The 25,844-nt window shown below is 48.5% G+C and overlaps 1 protein-coding gene across 2 annotated transcripts; it reads left to right on the forward strand.

The window, feature by feature from the left end:
- The first annotated feature begins 17 nt into the window (after positions 1 to 17).
- On the forward strand, positions 18 to 20,230 carry LOC127566617 (class II histocompatibility antigen, B-L beta chain-like). 2 transcript variants are annotated; one of them, XM_052009116.1, is made up of 6 exons: positions 18 to 117; positions 2,648 to 2,908; positions 8,848 to 9,129; positions 10,821 to 10,925; positions 13,641 to 13,727; positions 18,149 to 20,230. In XM_052009116.1, the coding sequence occupies exons 2-6, from the start codon at positions 2,650 to 2,652 to the stop codon at positions 18,259 to 18,261; spliced, it is 846 nt and encodes a 281-aa protein (XP_051865076.1). In that variant the 5' UTR covers positions 18 to 117; positions 2,648 to 2,649; the 3' UTR covers positions 18,262 to 20,230. The 2 variants fall into 2 exon arrangements, with proteins under 2 accessions (XP_051865076.1, XP_051865075.1); XM_052009115.1 differs by lacking the exon at positions 18 to 117 and adding an exon at positions 138 to 280.
- Positions 20,231 to 25,844: the final 5,614 nt, after the last annotated feature.

Below are 25,844 nucleotides of genomic sequence, written 5' to 3' on the forward strand. Positions count from 1 at the left end.
CTGGGTGACGCCGGGGAGTGAGGGAGCGCCGCGGCCGGGGAGTGAGGGAGCGGCCCGGCCGGGGAGTGAGGGAGCGCCGTGGCCGTTGGTGGAGACGCCCGCGTGGCGGCGCGCGAGGTGGGGGTCTCCTTGGCGGGAAGCCGCGCCGGCCAATCAGCGCTGGGCTGCCGCTCCCGCGCTCCCGGGGCTCGGGTCGGCATGAGGCGGCGCCTGGTGCTGTGGGGTCGGCTCCCTCTCCCTCTGCTCTCGCTTCTCCTCAGCAGCAGCTCTGTGGCCCCGGGTGAGAGATGGCTGGGTGGGAGAGGAGGAGAGGGGAGGGGAGGGGAGGGGAGGGGCTGGGTGGGTGGGGGAGGGAGGGAGAGAGAGAGAGGGAGGGAGAGGGAGGGAGGGGGAGGGAGAGGGAGGGAGGGGGAGGGAGGGGGAGGGAGGGGGAGGGGGAGGGAGAGGGAGGGGGGGAGGGGGAGGGGGAGGGAGGGGGAGGGAGAGGGAGGGGGGGGAGGGGGAGGGAGGGGGGGAGGGGGAGGGAGAGGGGGGGAGGGAGAGGGAGGGGGGGAGGGGGAGGGAGGGGGGGTGGGAGGGGGAGGGGGAGGGAGAGGGGGGGAGGGAGGGGGAGGGAGGGGGGGGAGGGAGGGGGAGGGAGAGGGAGGGGGGAGGGGGGGGAGAGGGAGGGGGGGAGGGGGGGGAGAGGGAGGGGGGGAGGGGGGGGAGAGGGGAGGGAGGGGGGGAGGGGGGGGAGAGGGGAGGGGGGGGAGAGGGGAGGGGGGGGAGGGGGGGGAGGGGGAGGGGGGAGGGGGAGGGGGGGAGAGAGGGGGAGGGGGGGAGGGGGAGGGGGGGAGAGAGGGGGAGGGGGGAGGGGGAGAGGGGGGGGAGGGAGGGGGGAGAGGGAGGGGGGGGAGGGGGGGAGGGGGAGGGGGGAGAGGGAGGGGGGGGAGGGGCAGGGGGGAGAGGGGGGGAGGGAGGGGGGGAGAGGGGGGGAGGGAGGGGGGGGGGGGGAGGGGGAGGGGGGAGAGGGAGGGGCAGGGGGGAGAGGGAGGGGGGGAGGGGGGGGAGAGGGAGGGGGGGAGGGGGGGGAGAGGGAGGGGGGAGGGGGGAGGGAGAGGGGGGGAGGGGGAGGGGAGAGGCTGGGAGGGAGGGGAGTGGGAGGGAGGGGAGGGGAGAGGCTGGGTGGGTAGGGGAGAGGAGAGGCTGGGTGGGTGGGGGAGGCGGGGAGGGGGAGGGTTGGGGGGGAGGCGGGGAGGGGAGGGTTGGGGGGGAGAGGGAGGGAGGGGGGGACGGACGGGAGGGGAGGGTTGGGGGTGGGAGAGGGGAGGGGAGGGGAGAGGCTGGGAGGGAGGGGAGGGGAGAGGCTGGGTGGGTGGTGGAGGGGGGAGGCTGAGATGGAGGGTTGGGGAGAGGGACGGAGGGGGGACGGGGAGGGAGGGACAGAGGGGGGACGGGGAGGGAGGGACGGAGGGGGGACGGGGAGGGAGGGACGGAGGGGGGACGGGAGGGGAGGGTCAGGGGGGGTGGGAGGGGGGGTTCAGGGGGGGTGGGAGGGAGGGGGGACGGGAGGGGAGGGTCGGGGGGGTGGGAGGGAGGGGAAGGAAGGGGTCAGGCAGGGACGGGAGGGAAGGGGTCGGAGGGAGGGAAGGGGTCGGGGAGGGAGGGACGGCTGGGTGGGGGAGGGGAGGGCAGGGAGGGAGGAAGGGCTGGGAGGGGAGGGAGGGTGGGGAGGAGGAGGAGGAGGAGGGAGGGCTGGGTGGGTGGGGGGGAGAGGGAGGGATGTTGGGGGAAGGAGGGAGAGGGAGGGCTGGGGGGGAGGGGGAGAGGGAGGGACGTTGGGGGAAGGAGGGAGAGGGAGGGCTGGGGAGGAGGGGGAGAGGGAGGGACGTTGGGGGAAGGAGGGAGAGGGAGGGCTGGGTGGGGGGAGGGGGGCAGGGAGGGAGGGCACTGGGTGGGAGGGAGGGGGGCTGGGAGGGGATGGATGGGAGGGAAGGGGGGCTGGGAGGGGAGGGATGGATGGTTGCAAGTGGTGGTTGCAGAGGGTGAGGGCAAGTGCTGGGTGCGGAAGGCGAGGGTGGGTGCAGAGGGTGGAAGGAATAAGGTAGTTGCAGAGGGGTGGATCCTCTGGGGTCTGAGTGACCAGGTGGGTGCATAAGGTGAGAGTGGGTGCAGAGCCTGGGAGTGAAGTGTGGCTGCAGATGGTAGGGCTGAGGTTGAATCAGTGAGAGGGGTTGGTGCAGTAGGTGGGGTGAGCAGGTGGTTGCACAGGGTGACAGTATGGATGGGTGCACTGGGTAAGTGTGAGCAGGTCGATGCGGAGAATGGGGTAAGGGATGAACACAGAGGGTGAGGGGGTGGTTCCTCCTCCCTCCCCTACTCCCCGCCTTGTCCCCTCCTGTGACTAGCTTAAATGGGAATCTTGGTTGGTATGGACCATTTGGGCTGAAGGGCCTGTTTCTATGCTGTATGACACTGTAGAGCTGGTTGAGGCATTTGTGTGGTGTTGTCTAGCTGGAAGCAAAGAGAATTAAATTGCAACTGATAGGCTGTGTAGTAAGATGAAATCTGTAACTCGGAACGTTGAAGTCACCCTGTTTTCATGCGATTCATTCCCAATTCACTCTTGGGACAACTCTCAAACCAACCTCTAATTTTTATTTACCAGGGATGCATGTAGGCCAGGTGGTCTTCTCCAGCACAGCTCCATGGTTCTCTGCAACGGGCCTGCGATTTGGTTGCAATGGCAAAGACGTTGCCTACTTTGATTTCTCCGCAAGCAAATATGTGGCCAGCATTCCTCAAGTAGAAGCTTTCATCCGTGACCTGAACCACCACAACCCCCGTGCCATCGTTGAAGTCAACAAAACCAGGCAGTTTATCCCTTTATTCGCAGAGACCGTTTATCGGGATGTTCTGACCCTGAATGGTAAGCTGAGGTGACATCTTGATGTAGCACAGAGGAAGCTATTTGGCCTGTGGAACCCAGCCAACTCTACAAATGCAAGCCAAATTGCCGACAACAGTGTCCCCAACCTTCTGTGCATTAACATCGTAGAGTCAATCAGCATAGAAGCAGGCCATTTGGCCCACGATGCCCATGCCGTCCATCAATTATCCATAGTTATACAGCACGGGAACAGGCCTTTGGTCCAACTCGTCCATGCTGAGCAAGTTACCTAACTGAGCTAGTCCCACTTGGTAAATTGGTTTATTATTGTCACACGTATTGTGGTGCAGTGAAAAACTTTGTATTGCATGCCATCCATACAGATCATTTCTTACAACAGTGCATTGAGGTAGTACAAGGGAAAACAATACAGGAATGCAGAATGAAGTGTTACAGTTACAGAGAAAGCACAGGCAAACAATAAGGTGCAAGGGTGTATTATGGAGGACAGTGGCTGTCACGTGACAGCACTGCCCATTGCCTGGTCGAAAGACACACCACTGTCAATCAAGGTTTGGTTCCACCCCACCCATCAGTTCACACCTGACCATTGGTCCCTTTAGGCACCTTTGTACTTGGCCTTGGGCCACTGGCCTTTTTGAACTATCTGGGCCGGACCCCCCAGCCCTCCAGCACTATAAAGAGTGCCACGTGTGCCTGGTTCGTTCTCTTTGATTGCTCCAAGGGATTCATCCTGCTCCATCCCAGGCCGAGGAACCGTGGAACGGCTCTGGAGAGATCGTTGGTAAGGTGTGCACTGTGGATAGGGTTAGGAGCGTTCTAGTTGGTATTCCCAGTAGCGTAGATCCATGCCTGCACTGAATCAAGGGGTGGCGGGTATCATATTGCCTTTCCTTGATTGCCTGTACCCAGTTCGTTGTGTGTATATTTTACCCTTGTTGCAATTTTCCCACGCTCGCTATAACCGGTGCGCGAGTGTGTGTGTGTGTTGCCCCGTTACCTTTTCCCCGAGTTTGTCTTTGTAAGTAAATCATCTATCTCTAAGACTGTTCAGAGTCCTTGTCCTTCGAGACCTCAAATCTGTTTCACAACGAAGGGCCATGGCGAGGTAGATTGAGAGGTCAAGAGTTTGTCTTATCGTACTAAGGGTCGGTTCAATAGTCTTATAACAGAGGGAGAGAAGCCTGCATTTGGCCCATATTCCTCCAAACCTTTCCTATCCACGTAATGGTCCAAATGTCATAATTGTACCCACTTAGGAAGTTGTGGGCATGCTATGTTGTTGCAGGAAGCGTGGCGACACTTGCGGGCTGCCCCCCAAGAACACTACGCAAAAGATGCATTTCACTGTGTGTTTCGATGTACATGTGACTAATAAAGATCTTCTCTTATCCTCTGACTGCTCATTCCATGTACCCACCAGCCTCTGTGTGGAAAAAGTTGCCCCTCAGGTCCCTTTTAAATCTTTCCTTTTCACTTTAAACCAATGCTTTCTAGTCCACTACCCAGGAAAAAAGACTTTGTGTATTCACCTTCTTTATGCTCCTCATGACTTTATGAATCTTGATAAGGTCACCCCTCATCCTCCTAAGCTCCAGAGGAAAAAGTTTCAGCCTGTACAGCCTCTTATAACCCAAGCCCTTTTGCCTTGGTAACATCCTCGTAAATCTTTTTTGCTCCCTCTCCAGTTTAATAAAATACTTAAGGGTGACCAGATCTGTACGTAGGACTCCAAATGTGACCCTACGAACGTGCTACAACATGATATCCCAACTCCCGTACTCAATACTCTGACCGATGAAAGGCATTTACCAGCACTTGGTCTGCAGCCTTCTATGCCTGGGCAATTCGAGTGTTCATCTATTGTTGGAGGAATTTGTGTGTTTAACCTGCACCCTGAATCTGGCTTTCACGTGAGGCCCAGTCGCCCTCTTAATTACAGCTCAGGTCAGGACAGCACGCAAAGAAAATCTCTTGTACAGCAGCAGAGAGTTTCTCGAACAAGTCGGTTTATTCAGGCCTGTTACAGTATACACTGGGGACCACTTTGAGTGAGAGCTCAAAGATACTCCACTGATCCAAAAGACTTCACAGATTTCACAATCTTATCAATAACCCATTTCTCTCTGTAGTGTTTGATCTTTATTTTACCTCTTCAGGGTTTGCCTCTAACTGCCTGACAAATGGGACTTTGCTTCCTTTGCCAAACAACAGTCTCCCCCATGAAAAACACCATGATACTGGAGGAACTCAGCAGGCCAGGTAGCATCCGTGGAGAAAAGCAGGCGGTCAATGTTTTGGGTCAGGACCCTTCTTGAAGTGAAGGGTCCTGACCCGAAATGTTGACCGCCTGCTTTTCTCCACGGATGCTGCCTGGCCTGCTGAGTTCCTCCAGCATCATCGTGTTTTCATGTAGATTCCAGCATCTTCAGTCCTTTGTTTCAACAGATTCCCCCATTCTCACTGCGATTCTGTCCTGACTCAGCTTATCTTGCAATCAGTTGTCCTGCACTTAAGCTGTATTTTAACCTCCATTAGTTTATCTCTGCTCCAGCCGGCTTTGTCCTGTAATCTAAACACTTCCCTGCTCTTAGTAGTAGCTTGTTTCTTCTGAGTAGCCTTGAAGCCATCTCCACTATTGGCCTGTTTTCCCATCATTCCTTTTTGATTTATATGACACTTAAGCTACCATATTACAAACTTTCCCAATTTTCTTATAATTCGTAAGATTCCTTTATCTATAGAGAGTTATACAGGACAGAAACAGGCCCTTTGGCCCAACTCATCCATAGTTACATGTGGTGAGAGTCCCTGCCTCCATCACCCTCTCAAGCAGTGTGTTCCAGATTCAGTGCTTTCTTCTCAACTGCCTCGTATCTTCATTCCGAGGGGTCCTCCACCGTGTAACAGAGACAGTCTTAGGCTCTAGTTTTCCTTTGTTCATTTCTCAGAATGTGGGTGTTGCTGGCAAGGCTCGTCCATAATTGCCTTTTGAGGAGGTGGTAGTGAGTCACCTTGTTAAACTGCAGCAGTCCTAGTTAAGGTACTCACAAAGTATTGTTGGGCAGGAATTTCCAGTGACAATGAAGGGACAGACAATATCTCTCTGAGTTGGTTATTCTGTAATGTGGAGGGTAACCTGCAAGAAGTGATGTGTTCTCTTATGCCTGCTGCCCTTGTCTTAAAGCTACATTTCTCTTCTGTTTTACTGATCATATTTGGTAAATCTGGAGGGGGCGAAGTGCCTGTTTGCTTGCTGCATCTCCCAATGTTCACCTGCAAGGGAATGTCTCCCAGACTCCCGGCTCAGCATCTGGGAGATTGAGCTTGCCACCCATTTCATAGAATCATAGAACAGTACAGCACAATACAGGGTCTTTGGCCCACAATGTTGTGCCAACCTTTAAACCTTGCCTAAGACTATCTAACCCCTTCCTCCCACATATCCCTCTATTTTAAATTGCTCCATATGCTTATCTAGTAATCTCTTGAATTTCACCACCACCACCGCCCCAGGCAGCGCATTCCATGCCCCAACCACTCTCGGGGTAAAAAAAACTTTCCTCTGGTATGTCCCTTGAACTTGCCACCCATTAAAGCCATGCACCCTTGTATTGAGCATTGATGCCCTGGGAAGGAGGTGCTGGGTGTCTACTCTATCTATTCCTCTTAATCTTTTGTACACCTCTATCATGTCTCCTCTCATCCTCTTCTCCAAAGAGTAAAGCCCTAGCTCCCTTCATTTCTCATAATGCATACTGTAAACCAGGCATCATCCTGGTAAATCTCCTCTGCACCCTTTCCAACGCTTCTATATCCTTCCTCTAATGAGGCGACCAGAACTGGACACTGTACTCTAAGTATGGTCTGACCAGAGGTTTTCCTCGCATAACACTTCCTTTCACAGTAACCAACTTGGGTTGGTACTTGAGAAGTCTGCATTTGTGCTTTCCCTAAAGATTAATCGACAAGCAATATATTGAAGTCCCTACTGAGGAGAGGGCAAAGCTTGACTATGCTTGGAAAATGGGGTAGGACAAGTGACTGAGGTATCAGTAGGGGAGCACTTTGGGAACAGTGACCAGAATAGTTTTAAATTTTGTTATGGACAGATCTAGCCCACGTTAAAGTTCTAAATTGGGGCAAGGCAAATTTTGACAGTATGAGACATGAACTTGCAGAAGTTGATTGGAGCAGGTTGGTTACAGATAAAGGGGCGTCTGGCAAGTGGGAGGCTTTTAAAAGTGTGTATGGCAACTGCTCTGCCCATGACCACAAGAAACTGCAGAGAGTTGTGGACACAGCCCAGTTCATCACAGAAGCTAGCCTCCCCTCATGGACTTCTCGCTGCCTCAGTAAAGCAGCACATAATTAAAAATCCCATCCACCCTGGACATTCGCTCTTCTCCCCCCTCCCATCGGGAAGAAGATACAAAAACCTGAAAGCACGTACCACCAGGCTCAAGGACAGCTTCTAGCCCACTGTTATAAGACTATTGAATGGTCCCTTAGTACGATAGGATGGACTCTTGACCTCAAAATCTACCGTGTTATGGCCTTGCATCTTATTTTCTGCCTGCACTGCACTTTCTCTTTAACTGTAACACTTTATGCTGCATTCTGTTATTATTTTACCTTGTACTACCTCTATGCACTAATGTGATGAAATGATCTGTGTAGAGTTGTAGACCAATACAGTATGGATACAGGCCCTTTGGCCCAACCAGTACAGGGTGACCACGGTGCCCACCCAGCTAGTCCTAATTTCCTGTGTTGGGCCCATATCCCTCCTAGCCCTGCACCTCCATGTCCAAGTGCTTCTTAAAGGATATTATTGTACCTGCTTCAACCACTTCCTCTGGTGGCTCATTCCAATATACTCATCACCCTTTGTGTGAAAAAGTTGCCCCTCAGGTTCCTTTTAAATCTTTCCCTTAAACCTATGCCTCCCAGATTTGGGCTCCCCTACCCTGTGGAAAAGACTGTTACCATCCACCTTATCTATGCATCTCATAATTTTAAACACTTCTATAAGGTCTATGACTCTAATGCACTCACAGGGAGAAACTCCACACACAGACAGAGTCAGAAGTTGGAATTGAATCCAGGTGTCTGGAGCTGTGCAGAAGCAGCTCCCACAATTGTGCTACCCATTTCAACCCATTGCGTCCACACTGGAAAACTGTTAAACTTAAGTCTGAAGAACAGACAAACAATTTGGGTGTAATTACAATTGAGCCAAAACACTGCAAATGCTAAAATCTGGATTGGAATTTTGCTGGGGTTTCCCTTTCCTGATACCGTGACCATGTGTATTAGTATTGGTTTATTATTGTCACTTGTACCGAGGTACAGTGAAAAGCTTGTCTTACAAACCGATGGTACAGGTCAATTCATTACACAGTGCAGTTACATTGGGTTAGTACAGAGTGCATTGAGGTAGTACAGGTAAAAACGATAACAGTACAGAGTAAAGTGTCACAGCTACAGAGAAAGTGCAGTGCAATAAGGTGCAAGGTCACAACAAGGTAGATCATGAGGTCAGAGTCCATCTCATTATATAAGGGAACCGTTCAATAGTCTTATCACAGTGGGGCGGAAGCTGTCCTTGAGCCTGGTGGTCTGTGCCCTCAGGCTCCTGTATCTTCTACCTGATGGGAGAGGGGAGAAGAGAGAATGACCCAGGTGGGTGGGGTCTTTGATTATGCTGGCTGCTTCACCAAGACAATGAGAGGTAAAGACAGAGTCCAAGGAGGGGAGGCTGGTGTCCATGATGCGCTGGGCTGTGTCTACAACTCTCTGCAGTTTCTTGCATCCTGGGCAGAGCAGTTGCCGTACCAAGCCGTGATACATCCAGATAGGATGCTTTCTATGGTGCATCGGTAAAAGTTGGTGAGAGTCAAAGGGGACAAACCAAATTTCTTACTTTAGACTTGGTGTGTTTCTCTCCACTGCAGTGAAGCCTTCCATCACCATAACCTCAATGCACCTGAACGAGGGAGAAAAACCCTTGGTCTTGGTGTGCAGAGTGGATGGATTTTACCCAAGGGACATCAACGCTACCTGGCAGCAGAATGGTGAAGCCATAGGCCAGGAGGTGTTAAGGAGCAGCATTTTACCAAACCCAGACGGGGCATTCCAAATCAGGTTACAGGTCAATGTCGATCCCAGCCGAGGAGACACCTACACTTGCCAACTGGAGCACAGAAGTGTCCCGGGCAAGCTGAGTGCAGTTTGGGGTAAGGTCAGAATCTGCACAGACCATGTTTGCTTGCTATTAATTCAAGTATCCATTGAACTATTGACAATCCCCAAGCTGTAGGTCAAACCCTTTCCAATACTGCAGCATTGATCTTCAGACACTGGATAGTTGGGGTTGGCACCTATGATTTCCCACATTGTCAGATGTTTGGAACTTGAGGGAGGAAGTGACAATTTAGAAATATAACTTCATGTTATTTGGATCCCGCTCACTGTAGTTGTGTGGTAAACTTTTAGACGGGACAGAGTGGTTTGACTGCCACTTACCACCTTTGTAAATAAAATTAGTGGGCAGAGGCAGTTCAACCCTTTCAACCCATTGTGTCCACACTGGAAAGTTGCTAAACTTAAGTCTCTCTTAAGACTGGATAAAAAAATTCAGTTGTAATTCTCATTCCCACTCTCCTCCCTCTGTCACTTGCCGATCATCCCCCCCCCCCCCCCCCCCCACCTCACCTGGATCAAGAGTTCATGTTGGGGATTCTGATTTCTGTGATGTGCCGAGCTGCGTCTACAACTGTCTGCAGTTCCTTGCGGTCCCGGGCAGAGCAGTTGCCGTACCAAGCCATGATGCATCCGGATAGGATTCTTTCTATGGTGCATCAATTAAAAATTGGTTCTAGTTCTTGATTCCCCAACCCTGGGAAATAGACTATGAGGGGCATAGACAGGGTGAAAGCACATAGTCTTTTTCAGACTGTGTGCATTCATACTATGCCCCTCATATTTCCCATTAACCCTCCCCAGATTCAACCACTCAGCTACATACAAGGGGCAATTTACAGTGGCCAGCAGCTCATGTAACACTAGTTCTTCTGGGGTAAGGGAAAAAGAGGAAAACTTCTCCAAGATTCTGAGCATAATTCTGTAATGTGCATACAGTGGAGACTTCGTGCTCTCTGCTTTGTTGAATTCTTGGCTCATGGTCACCTGGGTTCCTGAGTGAAGAGAAGCCACCTAGAGGAAACGACAAGAGGGTTGTCAGTGTCCAAGTGCCTTTGCAAGAAGAAGTGAAGTCTGGGGTGGGTTTCTTAATGCCCCACTCTATGTTGGTTAGGTTGCAAATACTTGAAAGATGCAGCAATTGAATTTTTGACACATTGTGCAAGTTGTTAGCTCATTCTGGCTGAGTGTTGGGGTATTGGGCCAGGCATACAATACCTCAACCCAAGCTCTGATGTACACACACCGTTGGAGAAAGGACATCACCAGGCTGGTTTTTCAAACAACGCTTTACAGCGCCAGCGATCCGGGTTGAAATCCGGCCACTTTCTGTAAGGAGTTTGTACGTTCTCCCCATATCTTTGTGGGTTTCCTCCAGGTGCTCTGGTTTCCTCCCACATTCCAAAGACGTACAGGTTTAGGAAGTTGTGGGCGTGCTATGTTGGCGCCGGAGGCATGGCGACACTTGCAGGTTGCCCCCAGAACACTACGCAAAAAAGATGCATTTCGCTGTGTGTTTCGATGTACATGTGACCAATAAAGATATCTTATCTTCAAGTGACGATGCTGAGAAGAGCATTTCTATTCATCCTCTCTACTTCATTGGTTTGAGATAGTAGGAGGCCCAGAATGTGAGGAATACATTAAAGAAGGACCTGTACCCTACTGCAGGCAAACTCCCCACTGCTGCTATATCTTTTGACTCCAGTTTTCTGATTATTCACAGTTCCCAAGAGTAAGAATTTACCAGTTCATGGATATGTGGTTGGAATAATGGCCGGGATAGTTGGCATTACGATTGCTGTATCTGGAGGAGTCATCAGGTGGAAAGGTAGGAATAATTTTGCTCATTTCTGTCAGTCCAGGACACGCTTCACTCAGTCCCTTCCACATGCCATACTCAGTATATTTGCAGTCACTGTGCCTCCTTGGGTCAGCTGTTGGTCTGATGGACTTCCTTGTTTATGGTTTACTTACCAATTTTATTGTCTGCTGCGAGAAAAACTTTGCAACGGATTGGACTTGTAAATTTGCATGTAGGACACCCAAAGTATGATGGACTTGTGCTCTGAGTATGTATGGGGAGGGTGGGGGAGCCAGGTAGCTCCAGTGGATGTAATGAATTCAAGAATTCATAGACTCATATGGCATAGAAACAGGCCTTTTGCGCCAGCTTGTCCATGCTGACTGTGTTGCCCTGCGAGCTAGTCCCATCTGCCCGCATATGGCCCATTGCCCTCGAAACCTCCCCTATAAGATGGCCTCTTGCCCTCACAATGTACCTTGTTATGGACTTGCACGTTATTGTCTGCCTGCACTGCACTTTCTCTGTAACTGTAACACTTTATTCTGCATTCTGTTATTGTTTTCCCTTGTACTACCTCAATGCACTGTCGTAATGAAATGATCTGTATGGATGATTTGCAAGACAAGTTTTTCCACTGTACCTCAGTGCATGTGACAATAATAAACCAATTTACCATGTACTTATCTAGATGGCTTTTAAACATTGCTGATGTGCCTGCCTCAGCCGCTATTTCTGGCAGCTCATTCCAATTATGTACCACCCTTTGCATGAAGAAGCTGCCTCTGATGTCCCTTTTAAATCCCTCGCCTCTGTGCTTTCTCCCTGTCTATGCCCCTCATGATCTTATATACCGAGTGGTCCTCTTGTAAATTTCAAGGTTATTGATTTCAGTTTAAGATCTGATGGGTAAGGTAGACAGTTTCACTGGAAGGTTGTTATTGATTTACAAGGTGAGCATGGTGGTTGAAACCTATCCATGCCAGACCAGTCCAACCGACAACAAGTGCTGAAGAAAGCCCTGTGTGGTTTTTTATTCCAAAATATTCTTTATTCATTTAAAACAAAATCCCATGTATATAACACAGAACAATCAAGAACATTTTGATCACAAGTCATGTTGTTCCAAGATATAGGAGCAGAATTAGGCCATTCGGCCCATCAAGTCTGCTCCACCATTCAATCATGGCTGATTTTTTTTTCAACCCCATTCTCCTGCCTTCTCCCCATAACCCTTGACCGGCCCTTACCAACCAGAACCTATTGATCTCTGCCTTAAATACACCCAATGACTTGGCCTCCACAGCCCTCCATGGCAACGAATTCCACAGATTCGCTGCCCTTTGGCTGAAGAAATTTCTCCTCATTTCATTTTATAAAGGGATATCCCTTTATTCTGAAGCTGTGCGCACATTAGCACATCATCATTTCTCTTTTATATACAGCCCTCAAGCAATTAATTCATAGGGTTTCCATATAAAGTAGTTAGTATGCAGTGACAGTAGGGCCATAAAGTGTGGCTCTTCCCCACACAACCCTTACAGTGATCATACCCAGCTTCGGCATATCTCCCCGCACATAGTCTTGGACTTTAGAGTGTGCCAACTTGTAACACTCAATCATGGACAGCACCTTGCTTTGCAAGACCTGTGACTTTAAGGATACAGGAGGACATCTTTCAGTGCGGTGGTTTTCCAGCAGCGGTTAATACTTCTTGTGCATTGCTCTTGGGTGCAGTCCTCCCCAGATGCTGAGAACCTCAATGCCACCATGATCTGCCCTTGAGGCTACGACAAGGTAAATTGATTTATGATTGTCACATGTACTGAGGTACAGTGGAAAACTTTGTTTTGCATGCCATCCATGCAGATCATTTCATCACTTCAGTGCATTGAGGTAGTACAAGGGAAAAACAATAACAGAGTGCAGAGTAAAGTGTTACAGTTACAGAGAAAGTGCAGTGCAGGCAGACAATAAGGTGCAAGGCCATACAAGGTAGACTGTGAGGTCGAGAGTCCATCTTATCATACTAGGGGACTGTTCAATGGTTTTATAACAGTGGGGTAGAAGCTGTCCTTGAGCCCGGTGGCACGTGCTTTCAGGCTTTTGTGTCTTCTGCCCGATGGGAGGGGGGAGAAGAGAGAATGTTCGGGGTGGGTGGGGTCTTTGATTCTGCTGGCTGCTTTACCGAGGCAGTGAGAAGTGTAGACAGGAGTCCATGGATGGGGAGGCGATGTGCTGAGCTGTGTCCACAGTTTCTTGTGGTCTCGGGCAGAGCAGTTGCGATACCAAGCCGTGGTGCATCCAGATAGGGTGCTTTCCATGGTGTATCGATAAAAATTAGTGAGGGTCAACGGGGATGTGCCTCGACCTCCTGCTAGACCACACCTTTACATGGAAGGTGTGGCAAGAGATTCAAGAGCATTTGTCCTGGTTCATCCCCAGCAACTTACAAACACAGAATGTTGAACTGTGTGGGCTGTAAGAGATATTAAACATCACTTGCTCCCGGAAGACCATTAACACATGACATCCTTGTGTTAAATTCTTAAATTAATCCTCTATGGCTAGTTATGTGATTGGAATGAATAAGAGGAAGTGCCAGTCTGGAAAATTAGCCCCTTAGATAATTGGATGCTGCTCGCTGTAATTGCTATGAAAATGTAATTGGCTTGAATTGTAACTAAAGTATTTAATTTTATTAAGTGTCAGTCACCTGGTGGATTAATTATTTCTCTCCAGAGCACCACACCCATGGCTCAGAACCAGTTCCGAATCAGCGTAAGACTGTTGAACTTTCAGATGCCTGTGTCTCCAATACATATTCAGGTAATTACCTTCTTTGGCACAAGACACAGTCAGCCACAGATCACTTTTGGCCTTGACAAAAGTGATCTCAGTGTTCTAAAAGGTATTCAGGACTTGGGTTAATCTCCTTTTTCGTGTCAGTCACCTACGTGTGGAAGAATATTTGCTCTGGTATCAAACGTGCAAAGCTCGGCTGCGATTATTTACAAATACTACATTTAATCTTTTCTGCAAATCTTTGCTCAGTTTGCTCCCTCAACACATGCATGGGTTCTAGACAACCTGCCTTGTATCTTAGCAGAAGGTTCTGTGTTTTTTTTTCAGTATTCCCCTAAACTGAGCAGAATTTCCCCCTAATAAAAGGCAGTTCTTTATACTGAAGTCAAATTTTGGTAGAGTATCTAGAGATATTAAACATCACTTGCTCCCAGAAGACCATTAACGGTGAACATTAACTAGAGGGACCCTAACAGTGTTGATGTACAGAGGGACTTTGGGTTGTAAGGCCATAGATCCCAGAAAGTGGCAACAGAGTGCAAAGAAAGCATTTGGTATGCTTGCCTTTATAGGCCGTGGCATTGAGTATAAGAGTTTGTATGCAATGTTGCAGCTGTACAAAACATTGGTAATGCCACACTTGGAATATTGTGTAAAGTTTGGGAAGGGTGTCACAAGAGACTCTGCAGATGCTGGAATCTGGAGCAAGACACAAAATGCTGGAGGAACTCAGCAGGTCAGGCAGCATCTATGGAGGGAAACAAACAGTCCACATTTCATAGAATCATAGAACAGTACAGCACAATACAGGCCCTTCAGCCCACAATGTTGTGCTGACCTTTAAACCTTGCCTAAGATTATCTAACCCCTACCTCCCCCATATCCCTCTATTTTAAATTCCTCCATATGCCTATCTAGCAATCTCTTGAATTTGACCAATGTACCTGCCTCTACCACCACCCCAGGCAGCACATTGCATGCCCCAACCACTCTCTGGGTAAAAGACCTTCCTCTGATATCTCCCTTGAACTTCCCACCCATTACTTTAAAGCCATGCCCTCTTGTATTGAGCATCGGTGCCCTGGGAAGGAGCTGCTGGCTGTCTGCTCTATCTATTCCTCTTAATATGTTGTACACATGATAATGTCTCCCCTCATCCTCCTCCTCTCCAAAGAGTAAAGCCCTAGCTCTCCTCATAATGCATACTCTCTAACCAGGCAGCATCCTGGTAAATCTCCTGGAAAATTTCAGGTCGAGACCCTTCATCAGGACTGAATTCTGGCTTCTGGCCTCTTCCTTTCCAGTCCTGATGAAGGGTCTCGACCCTAAATGTCAACTGTCTATTTCCCTCCATAGGTGCTGCCTGACCTGCTGAGTTCCTCCAGCATTTTTGTGTGTTGCTCAGGAACGATGTGTAGCAATAGGAAGAGTGCAGAAGAGATTCACCAGGATAGTTTGTTGAAAGCGGTGTCACGTGTAGACAGGGTGGTGAAAACAGCGCTTAGCATGCTGGCCTTCATCAGTCAGGGCGCTGAGTACAGGAGTTGGGACATTATGTTACAGTTGTATAAGTCATTGGTGAGGCTGCACTCTGTGTACAGTTCTGATCACCCTGTTATAGAAAAGGTGTGGGTAAACTGGAAAGAGTGCAGAAAAGATAAGGATGTTCCCAGGACTAGAAGGTTTGAGTTATAGGGAGAGGTTGGCCAGGCTAGGTCGTTATTCGTTGGAACATAGGAGAATGAGGGACGACCTTCTAGAAGCGTCTAAAATTGAGAAGCATAGATAAGGTGGATGGTAACAGTCTTTTCCCCAGGGTGGGGAAGTCCAGAACTAGGGGGCATAGGTTTAGGGTGAGAGGGCAAAGGTTTAAAAGGGGATCTGAGGGTCAACTTTTCCACGCAGAGGGTGGTGAGGAGATGGAACGAGCTGCCAGAGGAAGTGGGTGAGGCAGGTACAACAGTATCATTTAAGAAGCACTTGGACAGGTACATGGAGAGGCGGGGCTTGGAGGGATATGGGCCGAACGCAGGAAATTGGGACTAAGCTGGGTGGGGCACCATGGTCAGCATGGACTGGTTGGGCTGAAGGGCCTGTATCCATGCTGTTTTGTTCTATGACTCTGAGGATGTTGCCTGGAATGGAGGGCTGTCGTTCAAAGGAGAGATTGGATACGCTAGCTCTGTTCTCACCGGAATGCGAGGCTGAGGGGTGACCTTATAGAGGTTTATAAAATTATGAGAGGGATAGATAGTAAGTCTTTTTCCCAGGCTAGTGTACAGGTTTAAGGTGAGAGGGGAGAAATTTAAAGTAGATCTGAGGACTTTTTTCCACAGAGGAGGTAGTGGTTATCGGGAACAAGCTTCCAGAGGAGGTAGTAGAGACAGATACAATTAGAACGTTTAAAAGACATTTGAACAGCTACTTTGAACAGAAAGATAGAGAAATACAGGCCTAATGCAAGCAAACAGGATTAACGTAGACGTGCATCACGATCAACATTGGATGAGGTGGGCTGAAAGGGTCTGTTTCTGTGCTGTTTCTATCCAATAACTCCTGACAGAAAGTAGATATGAAAGAGCAAGGACAGTATCAGGGTTGACTTTCAATACCCTGTGGATGTCCACTGTATGGCACCCACACAAAGCACAGCCCCTTTAACATGAGGATGCTCAAGGGGGAGTGGCCAATACAGAAGGAACCTGTACCCGACTGAAAGGCAGTATATTTGAAAGGATGAAATCGTCTTTCTGAAAGGAGACAACGACTCTGGGGAGTCGATTGTACCTTTTATTGAGTGAGAATATTGTGAAATCTGTGACACAACTGCTTCAGAAATCAGAGGCACAAGGGGCCTTGGGAGTCACAGTGCAGAATTCCCTAAAGGTTAACTTGCAGGTTGAGTTGATAGTAAGGAAGGCAAGTGCAATGTTAGCATTCATTACAAGAGGACTAGAGTATAAGAGCAAGATGTAATGCTGAGGCTTTAAGGCATCGGTCAGACCACATTTGGAGTATTGTGAGCAGTTTTGGGCCCCATATTCAAGGAAGGATGTGTTGGCGTTGGAGAGGATCCAGAGGAGTTTATGAGAAGGATCCCAGGGACGAAAGGGTTAATGTATGAGGAGCATTTTCTGTCTCTGGGCCTGTACTTGCTGGAGTTTAGAAGGATGAGGGGGGATCTCATTGAAACCTACCGAATATTGGAGAGGATGTTTCCAGTAGTGGGAGAGTCTAGGACCAGAGGGCACAGCCTCAGAATAGAAGGATGTCCCTTTAGAACAGAGATGAGGAGGAATTTCTTCAGCCAGAGGTTGGTGAATCTGTAGAATTCATGGCCTTCACAACCATCTGTGGCAAAGTCATTGGGTATATTTAAGGTGGAGGTTGATAGGTTTTTGATTAGTAAGGGCGTCAAAGGTTACGGGGAGAAGGCAGCAGAACGGGGTTGAGAGGGACAAATAGATCAGCCATGATTGAATGGCACAGCAGACTAGATGGGCCAAATGGCCTAATTTTGCTCCTGTGTCTTATGGTCTATCTCTGCAGTATAGTCAATTGTATTCTTTACCTTTATAAATCAGCAAAGTTTGCTGGTTACATGTGCACAGGCATCTTCTAAATGGGGTCAAGAGAATGTGACACTGGGAGGTTACAGGCAGTACTGACCTGTGGATGTTCCCCTCTGCTTGCTTCTCAGGTGACAAATATATCAGGACAGTTAACTAATGTACATGCACATGGAGTGTCTTCTAACTGGGGTCAGGGGAATGTGACGCTGGGTTGACGGCAGCAGCAACACACAAAAAGCTGGAGGAACTCAGCAGGTCAGGCAGCATCTATGGAAGGAAATGAACAGTTGACGTTTCAGGCTGAGACCCTTTATCAGGACTGGAAAGAAAGAGGGCAAAAGGCAGAATAAAAGGGTGGGGGGGGTGCATGAGCTGGTGGGTGATAGGTGAATCCAGATGAGAGGGAGAAGATAGGTCGGTGGGGGAGGGGGGAAGGTGGGAATGATGTGAGAAGCTGAGAGGTGGAAGATGCAAAGGGCTGAAGAAGATGGTATCTGATAGGAGAGGACAGTGGACCATGGAATAAAGGGAAGGAGGTAGGGAACCAGAGGGAGGAAGGTGTGGGTGATGGGCAGGTCGTGGGGGCAGGGTAGGGGAAAGAGAAGGGGTGATGGTGCCGGAGGGTTAAGGGAAAACGAAGGAGGGGGGAGTGGTTGATAAGGGAAAACAAAGGGGGGGGGGGCGCAGAGGGAGTGGTTGATTTAAAAAAAGGATGGAGAAAAAGAGGGGAGTGGTTGATTTTGGAAAACAAGGGGGGGGGGGGGCGGGGAGACAGAGGAGAGTGGTTAACCACTTTGGAGGCAGTAGCAACTGGTGCTGCCTGTGGGTCTTCCATGGCTTGCTTTCTGCATCATCCTTCTCTTAACTTCTCAGGAGACCGCTCAGAGGGTGGAGCTGACCATCTGTGCGAAGGAATTGGACGCTTGCTGAGTCCTGTTCCTGCAGACGAAACGGTCAAATTCAAGACGCGTACCAATGTTGGGTGACCACCGATTCCCTCCTCGCAGGCCTGGCTGAATCTCCTTCTCCCTGCTGCACGTCCATTGGCTTTCTAAAGAGCTCGTCATGTGTAACTGCCATTCAGCTGTAGCGTTGGAGCCCAGGAGAGACGGGCTGTGCAGAGGCTGCTTGATCTATAGTTGGGAGGTGCCATATTTAAAATAGAATTAGTCTCTGGCAATGTCTCTCAAGCCTCACCTGTTTATCCTCATGGAGAATGTTGATGACCTTTCCACTGAAATATATGAATTAGGGAACAGCGTTAGGCACTCGATCCCTAGAGCCTGTTCCCGCATTCAATAAGATCATGGCTAACCTGGCTGTAACCTTGATATGCATTCCTGCCTCCCACTGGGAAATCCTTCATCCAATTTCTTATCATGGAAATGGGCCCTATTGACCCAACCTCATCTATACCACTGTGATGCCTATCTACGCTAATGCTATATGCCCGCATTAGGCCCATATCGCTCTACATCTTTTCTATCCAAGTACCTGTCCAAATGCCTCCATTTTCTGTTGTAGAGTTCTTATCGACTCTTTTTACAAATGCCTTTCATGTGTAGAAGGAGAAAAGTTACCTTTGAATTTGTAATATTAGCTCCCCTTGTTTTTTGTGCCTTTTCTTGTTCTCTCTGGGAGTGGTGAACACGCCCAGCCTGGCATATTGGGGCTTGTCCTCCTGCTCTGCATTTTGCAACTCCCACATTCTTTTGTCGACGTTCTCACTCTGTAACCACTCCCATTAACTAGAAAACCTTGTTTACAGCTTATCCCCATGGTCACCCCAGTTTTGCTCCATCGGAGACGTGCCCCTTCACCCACCCTCCCTGCAGCCTTCCAAGCTGCTTGTCTCCTTCCCAGTTCTGATGGATTTCCAGCCTGAAACGTTGACCATTTCTCTTCCCATAGATACAGCCTTACCTGTTGAGTACTTCCAGCCTTTTCTGTCACCTGAAAACTGTAGCTAAGCTGCATATACAAAAATGTACTTCCCCTTGTTATGACTGGAACACCACGGAAAGGTTCTCTTAAAATACGTTCAGCAGGTGCTGCCCTATCTTGTTTAAGTCTGTTACATTTGATATTTCCTATGTTAGTAATAATACTTAGTAGATTCCTATATGAGTCATCTCATTGATTATCTATTCTCTGCTTAGTGTTTCATCCATTACTACAGAGTTGCACTGGATCTTTCAGCCTGGGTAGAGGAAAATCCAGTATTTTCCATTTTTGAGAACCTTTTTTGGGGAATCTCCCGATTGGACATTAAGTATGTGATGTAACTTCAGACTCATGGACTCTCAGAGAAGAATCGAGAACATTGGAGACACAAGAAACAGCAGATGCTGGAATCTGGAGCAACACACAATAGAAAAAAATCCAGAACACGTTGAGTTAACCACTGTTAAATGATTGTTATCTGCTCAAGAAATGATTGTGATGTGGGAGATCCAACATGATTGATTGTAATGTTATTTAATCTTGACCAGTTCCTGGTTGAACAAAGAAATGCTGTTGATGAAATCCCCATTTTGCGTTCAATGCATTTCTGGGTGCTACAGAATGTAATTTCTCAGAAACTGTATCTCTGCCTCTGGCACACAGCCAGCATCGGAGCTCAGTCTGAAGTTTCCACAGCTCAAATCGTCCAAATGCCATTCTTCATTTGAGAGTAAACAATGCAGAGAATTTAAATTTTGAATATATCAAGAAATAACTGGAAATGGAGTGTACAATATATTGTGTGGTTTCTTCCACACTGAAAGTGGTAAGTTGGTTTATTATTGTCACATGTCTCAAGGTACAATGGAAAAACTTGTTCTGCATGCTATTCATACAGATCATTTCATCACATCAGTGCATTGAGGTGGTACAAGGGAAAAGCAATAACAGAATGCAGAATAAAGTATTACAGTTGCAGAGGAAGTGCAGGCAGACAATAAGGTGAAAGATTGTAATGAGGTAGTTTGTGAGGTGAAGAGTCCATCTTACTGTACTAGGGTACCGTTCAATGGTCTTATAACAGCGGGACGGAAGCTGTCCTTGAGCCTGGTGGTACGAGCTTTTGGGCTTTTGCATCTTCTGCCCGATGGGGGTTGGGGGTGGGGGAGAGAGAATGTCTAAGGTGGGTGGGGTCTTTGATTATGTTGGCTGCTTTCCCAAGGCAGCAAGGTGTAGACAGTGTCCATGGAGGGGAGGCTGGTTTTCATGATGTGCTGAGCTGTGTCCAAAACTCTGCAGTTTCTTGTGGTCTTGGGCAGAGCAGTTGCTGTACCAAACTTTGATGCATCTGGATAGGATGCTTTTTGTGGTGCATCTGTAAAAATTGGTGAGGGGACATGCCAAATTTCTGTAGCCTCCTGAGGAAGTAGAGACGCTGGTGAGCTTTCTTTGCTGTGGTGTCCACATGGTTGGATCAGGGCGGGCTATTGGTGATGTTTGCTCCTAGGAATTTGAAGCTTGCAACCCTCTTGACCTCAGCACCATTGTTGTAAAGAGGAGTGTGCGCACTGCCCCCCCCCTTCCTGAAGTCAATGGCCAGCTCTTTTGTTTTGCTGACATTGGGGGAAAGGTTGTTGTCATGACACCATGCCACTAGGTTCTCTACCTCCTTCCCGTACTCCGACTCATCGTTATTTGAGATTCGGCGCACTACAATGGTGTCAACTTGTAGGTGGGAGTTAGAGCAGAATCTGGCCCCATAGTCGTGAGTAGAGGAGGAGGCTGAGGATGCAGCCTCATGGAGCACCAGTGAAATTAGGTCAATGAGGGCATCCACCTCATCTCTGGTGTCTTACACTATGCAGAATTCATTGGCAGCAGCCCCTAAGAACTATCACCTGTAATATCTGTCCCTCTCTGATTCTTTAAGATGCTAAGCTTACCTCTTTGATCATGCTTTTATTTACCTTTTTAACTATTACCTTTGGTGTCAACATCACATTTTGTTTGATAATGGTCTTAATTGCCATGGAATATATTTAAAGATAATATATAAATGTAAGCTGGTTCAGCAAGTAACAACTGCAGGTATCTTACATGCTGTCACTGAGTTAGAAGTGCCTGAGTTATAGACACCCCTACATATGAATGAGCTTCCATGCCATTAAATTCAAAAGTCAGATGTATTTTATTTCTACAAACTAGTTTCCTCTCCACTTTTAGTAGAACAGAGGGTTGTAGGAGTACAAGTACACAGCTCCCTGAAAATGGAAAATGGTCGCATGTAGAAAGGATGGTGAGGGTGGCTTTGCTGGCCTTCATCAGTCAGGACACTGACTATGGAAGTTGTGCTGTTATGTTGCAGTTGTACAAAATTTTGGTGAGGCTGCATGCGGAATTTTGTGTTCGGTTTTGGTCACCCTGCTGCAGGAAAGATGCCATTAAGCTGGGAAGAGTGCAGTGGAGATTTACAAGGATGTTGCCAGGACTTGGAAGACTGAGTTATGGAGAGAAGTTGAGCAGGATGGGACTCCATTAGTTTAGCTCATGGAGCAGAGTCGATGGGCCGAATGGCCTACTTCTCCTTTGTCTTGTGATCTTGTGATGGGACTTCTTTCATTGGAGTGTAGGAAAACGAAGGCTTATCTTATAGAGATGTATAAATTCATGAGGGACATAGATAGGGTTAATTCACAGTCTTTTTCCCCAGTTTGGGGAACCAAGAACTAGAGAGCATCGGTTTAAGAAGATTAAATAGGAACCTGAGGATCAACTCTTTCATCCAGAGTGGTCAGTATATGGAATGAGCTGCCAGAGAAAGTGGTTGAGGCAGGTACATTAACAACATTTAAGAGGTACTTGAACAGATACGTGGATAGAAAAGGTTTTGAGGGATCTGGGCCAAATGCAGGCAAATGGGACTGACTTAGATGGGAATCTTGGTTGGCATGGACCAAGACTGGGCCGAAGGACCTATTTCTGTGCTGTGTGACTAATTGTTCTTTCTTATCAGTGTTATGTGCATTTGATGCCATTACAATACTGTGGAGGTTTGGTTACCATATTGAGTGCTTGATTATCGCATCAAGCACTGCATAAATGTAGCGGGGCAGCTGCAGAATGCAGTTAGCCACGGATTTGGTCCAGCACTGAAGGAAAGTATGCAGATCAGCAGCAATCACATTCCCATTGGCTAGGAAATCACACACTGGGACCCACCATCTTGCCTTCAGAGCACTAGCTGACCATAATCTGCTGACAGTGGGCAGCACTGAGGGCATCTGAAGATTCTCCCGAGGTGATCTCGGAGAGGTTGGGGGCTGTGGGCCAGGCTGTACCTTCAGGGGCATGGCTGCTAGGGTGGGGTGGGAGTGGAGGTGTAATCCACAACTGAGACGCTGCCTTGAAGTCGCGGTCGATCTGCCTGGCGGAGACTGAACAGTTGGAGGTGGAGCAGGGGAGGATGCAGTTTGAGGGGGGAGATGGGAAGAGAGCAGGGAAATCGGGATGGGGCTGAGAGATGAGACTGAGGGAGATCAAAGGAGAGGGGAGACTAATGAAAAGTTAGGGAAGGGGACAGAGGTAGGGAAATCAAGGGCAGAAGGGGATTGAAATAGGGTGAAGGGTGTGAGATACAGGGAGTGGGTAGATCCTACATGCTTGTGCCCATGTGTACCCTACGTCCACACAGCAGAGCCTGGTTTTCAGTATTCTTGGACCTCCCCACCAAATACCATTTTGTCAAGACTGTTTGGTACCTGGTGTAGGACAACTACCCCAATTTGAACGTAAGCATGCACAAGCATCCCTGGCTGCTCGGAATTGGAGTCATCCTCATGAGCTGCCAAGGAAGTGTTGCCACTCTGTTATGAAGGATACATCTGTTCCTATTGCCTTAGAACACTGTTTTAGTTGGACCATTCCTTGTAGAGCACTTTATTCCTAAAGAACACCTTTGAGCACAAGTTGATCATCACCAGACCCATGCAGGGAAAGAAGACAGCGGGTTAGATCCCCAAGCAGAGTCAAAAAGTCACCACAGCATTCAAACAAGCACCAAGATCTTGCTTGGTTGGTGAGAAAGACCCCCTCCGTCAGATCTTCCAAGCATTGTCATATCTGCCAGCTGCCTTTGTGACAACTGCACCATGAGATCGTTGCCCACACCTTTACAGAAGATCTGGGTAATATGCAAAGGCATTTCTCAAGATTGGTCCCGAACAGCTGCGTAACATAAGACTCTGGTATGTTCCCAGCAAAGCACACCAACACAAATATCAAGTCCCACTGGGCAAACCATTTACACGTTGAAAGGCATCTTCTGTTCGTCCCAAAGCTCAGTAGTCTTCCAGACGCAAAGCATTATCCATGACCAAGTGCTACATCCTGGCATGCTTTAAGGTCCAGGACTATGTGTTAAGCTCACTGGTCTTCCAGAGCAAGGCATCATCTGTGATCAAGTGACTGGGGACATGTTAAGATCCTGGACTATGTGTTAAGTGAAACACTGAAGCTATGTGCAGCTGCTGCAAGAAGGGCCAAAGTTTTGGGCTATTCTGCCACATAGTAGAGTCATACAGCACAGAAACAGGCCATTTGGCCCACCACATCCATGCAGGTCAGTGGGCACCCATCTGTATTAATTCCATCTTCCAGCACTTGACCCATAGCCTTTTATGCCTGGGCGATTCAAGTGTTCATCTTGTCAACTGAAACCTCTTTATTGATAGTTGATAGCATGCAAATGAAGAACAATTGGTGGTGCTAATGAACGCTAACTAATGGCATGCAAATGAATAACTGGTAGCATGCAAATGAATGATAGCTGTTGGCAATGCTAATGAATGATAACTAGTGGCATGCAAATGAATAACTGGTAGCATACAAATGAACGATAGCTGTTAGCAATGCTAATGAATGATAACCAATAGCATGCAAATGAAAAACTGGTTGCATGCAAATGAATGATAACTGGTGCTGTGCTATTGAAACGATAACTGATGGTGCTAATAAACGATAACTAATGACATGCAAATGAATGATAACTGATAGCATGCAAATCAACGATAACTGGTGCTAGGCTAATAAAATGATAATTGATAGCATGCAAATGAAAGATAACTGGTGTTATGCTAATGAGACGATAACTGATGGCATGCAAATCAATGATAACTGGTGCTATGCTAATGAAATGATAACTGATGGCATGCAAGAGAAACAAAGGACTGCAGATGCTGGAATCTGGATGAAAAACACTGTGATGCTAGAGGAACTCAGCAGGCCAGGCAGCATCCGTGGAGAAAAGCAGGCGGTCAATGTTTCGGGTCAGGACCCTTCTTCAGGACTGAAGATAGGGAAAGGGGAAACCCAATATATAGGAGGGAAAAGCAGAGCAGTGAGAGATGGACAAAAGAGGGGAGGTGGGGGTGGGCATGGTGGTGATGGGTAGATGCAGGTAAGAGATAGTGATAGGCAGGTGCAGGGGAGAGCAGATCCACCTGTGGATGGGTAAAAGGTAAGGAGAGAGGGGAAAAAAGGCTGAGAAAGGGGAGAAGAGAAGAAGCATGGTGGGGGGGAAGGGGGGTGGGGATTACTTAAAGTGGGAGAATTCAATGTTCATGCCGTTAGGCAGCAAGGTTCCAAGGCGGAAAATGAGGTGCTGTTCCTCCAGTTTGCGCTTGGAATTCTCCTGGCAGTGGAGGAGGACAAGGACTGGCATATCAGTGATGGGGTGGGAGGGGGAGCTGAAGTGACCGGCAACGGGGAGATGCAGATCGTGGTTACGGACAGAGCGCAGATCATAGAGTAATGCAACATGGAAACAGACCCTTCAGTCCATATGGTCCATACCGACCAGGATGTCCCATCCAAGCCAATCCTATTTGCCAGCATTTGGCCCATAATGTTCGGAACCTTTCCAATCCATATACCTGTCCAACTGACCTTTAACCAGATTTGATTAGGAAGCTTAAGGTAAAGGAGCCCCTAGGAGGCAGTGATCATAAAATGATGGAATTCACCCTATAGTTTGAGAGGGAGTAGCTAAAATGGGATGCAGCAGTATTACAGTTGAGCAAAGTTAACCACAGAGGCATGAGAGAGGAGCTGGCCAAAGCTGACTTGAAGGGGACCTCAGCAGGGATGATGGTGGACCAACAATGGCAGGAGTTTCTGGGAATAATTTGGAAGACACAAGATCATTTTTCTTTTAGGAAAGATGTGGTTAAACTGGAAAGAATGCAGAAAAGATTTATGAGGATGTTCCCAGGACTAGAGGGCCTGAGTTATAGGGAGAGGTTGGCCAGGCTGGGTCCTTGTTCCTTGGCACGTAGGAGAATGAGGGGCGACCTGATAGAAGTGCTTAAAATTATGAGAGGCACAGATAAGGAGGATGGCAACCGTCTTTACCCCAGGGTAGGGGAGTCCAGAACTAGGCTTACTTAGGTTAAGAGGGGAAAGACTTAAAAGAGGAAAGTTTTTCACCCAGAGGGCAGTGAGTACAACGGTATCACTTACGAAGCACTTGGACAGGTACGTGGAGGGATCTGGGCCGAACGCAGGAAATTGGGACGAGCTGCGCAGGCACTGTGGTCAGCATGGACCGGTTGGGCCGAAGGGCCCGTGC

Source organism: Pristis pectinata, chromosome 43 (assembly GCF_009764475.1).
Source record: "Pristis pectinata isolate sPriPec2 chromosome 43, sPriPec2.1.pri, whole genome shotgun sequence".
Lineage (NCBI taxonomy): Eukaryota > Metazoa > Chordata > Chondrichthyes > Rhinopristiformes > Pristidae > Pristis > Pristis pectinata.

What these genes read in the sequence shown, in the direction of transcription:
- LOC127566617 (XM_052009115.1), top strand. Translation starts at nt 199, where the DNA reads ATGAGGCGGCGCCTGGTGCTGTGGGGTCGGCTCCCTCTCCCTCTGCTC. An exon ending in CAAGCTGAGTGCAGTTTGGG is followed by an intron (nt 9,130 to 10,820) that starts GTAAGGTCAGAA and finishes GATTATTCACAG; the next exon opens with TTCCCAAGAGTAAGAATTTA. An exon ending in TGTCTCCAATACATATTCAG is followed by an intron (nt 13,728 to 18,148) that starts GTAATTACCTTC and finishes TTAACTTCTCAG; the next exon opens with GAGACCGCTCAGAGGGTGGA.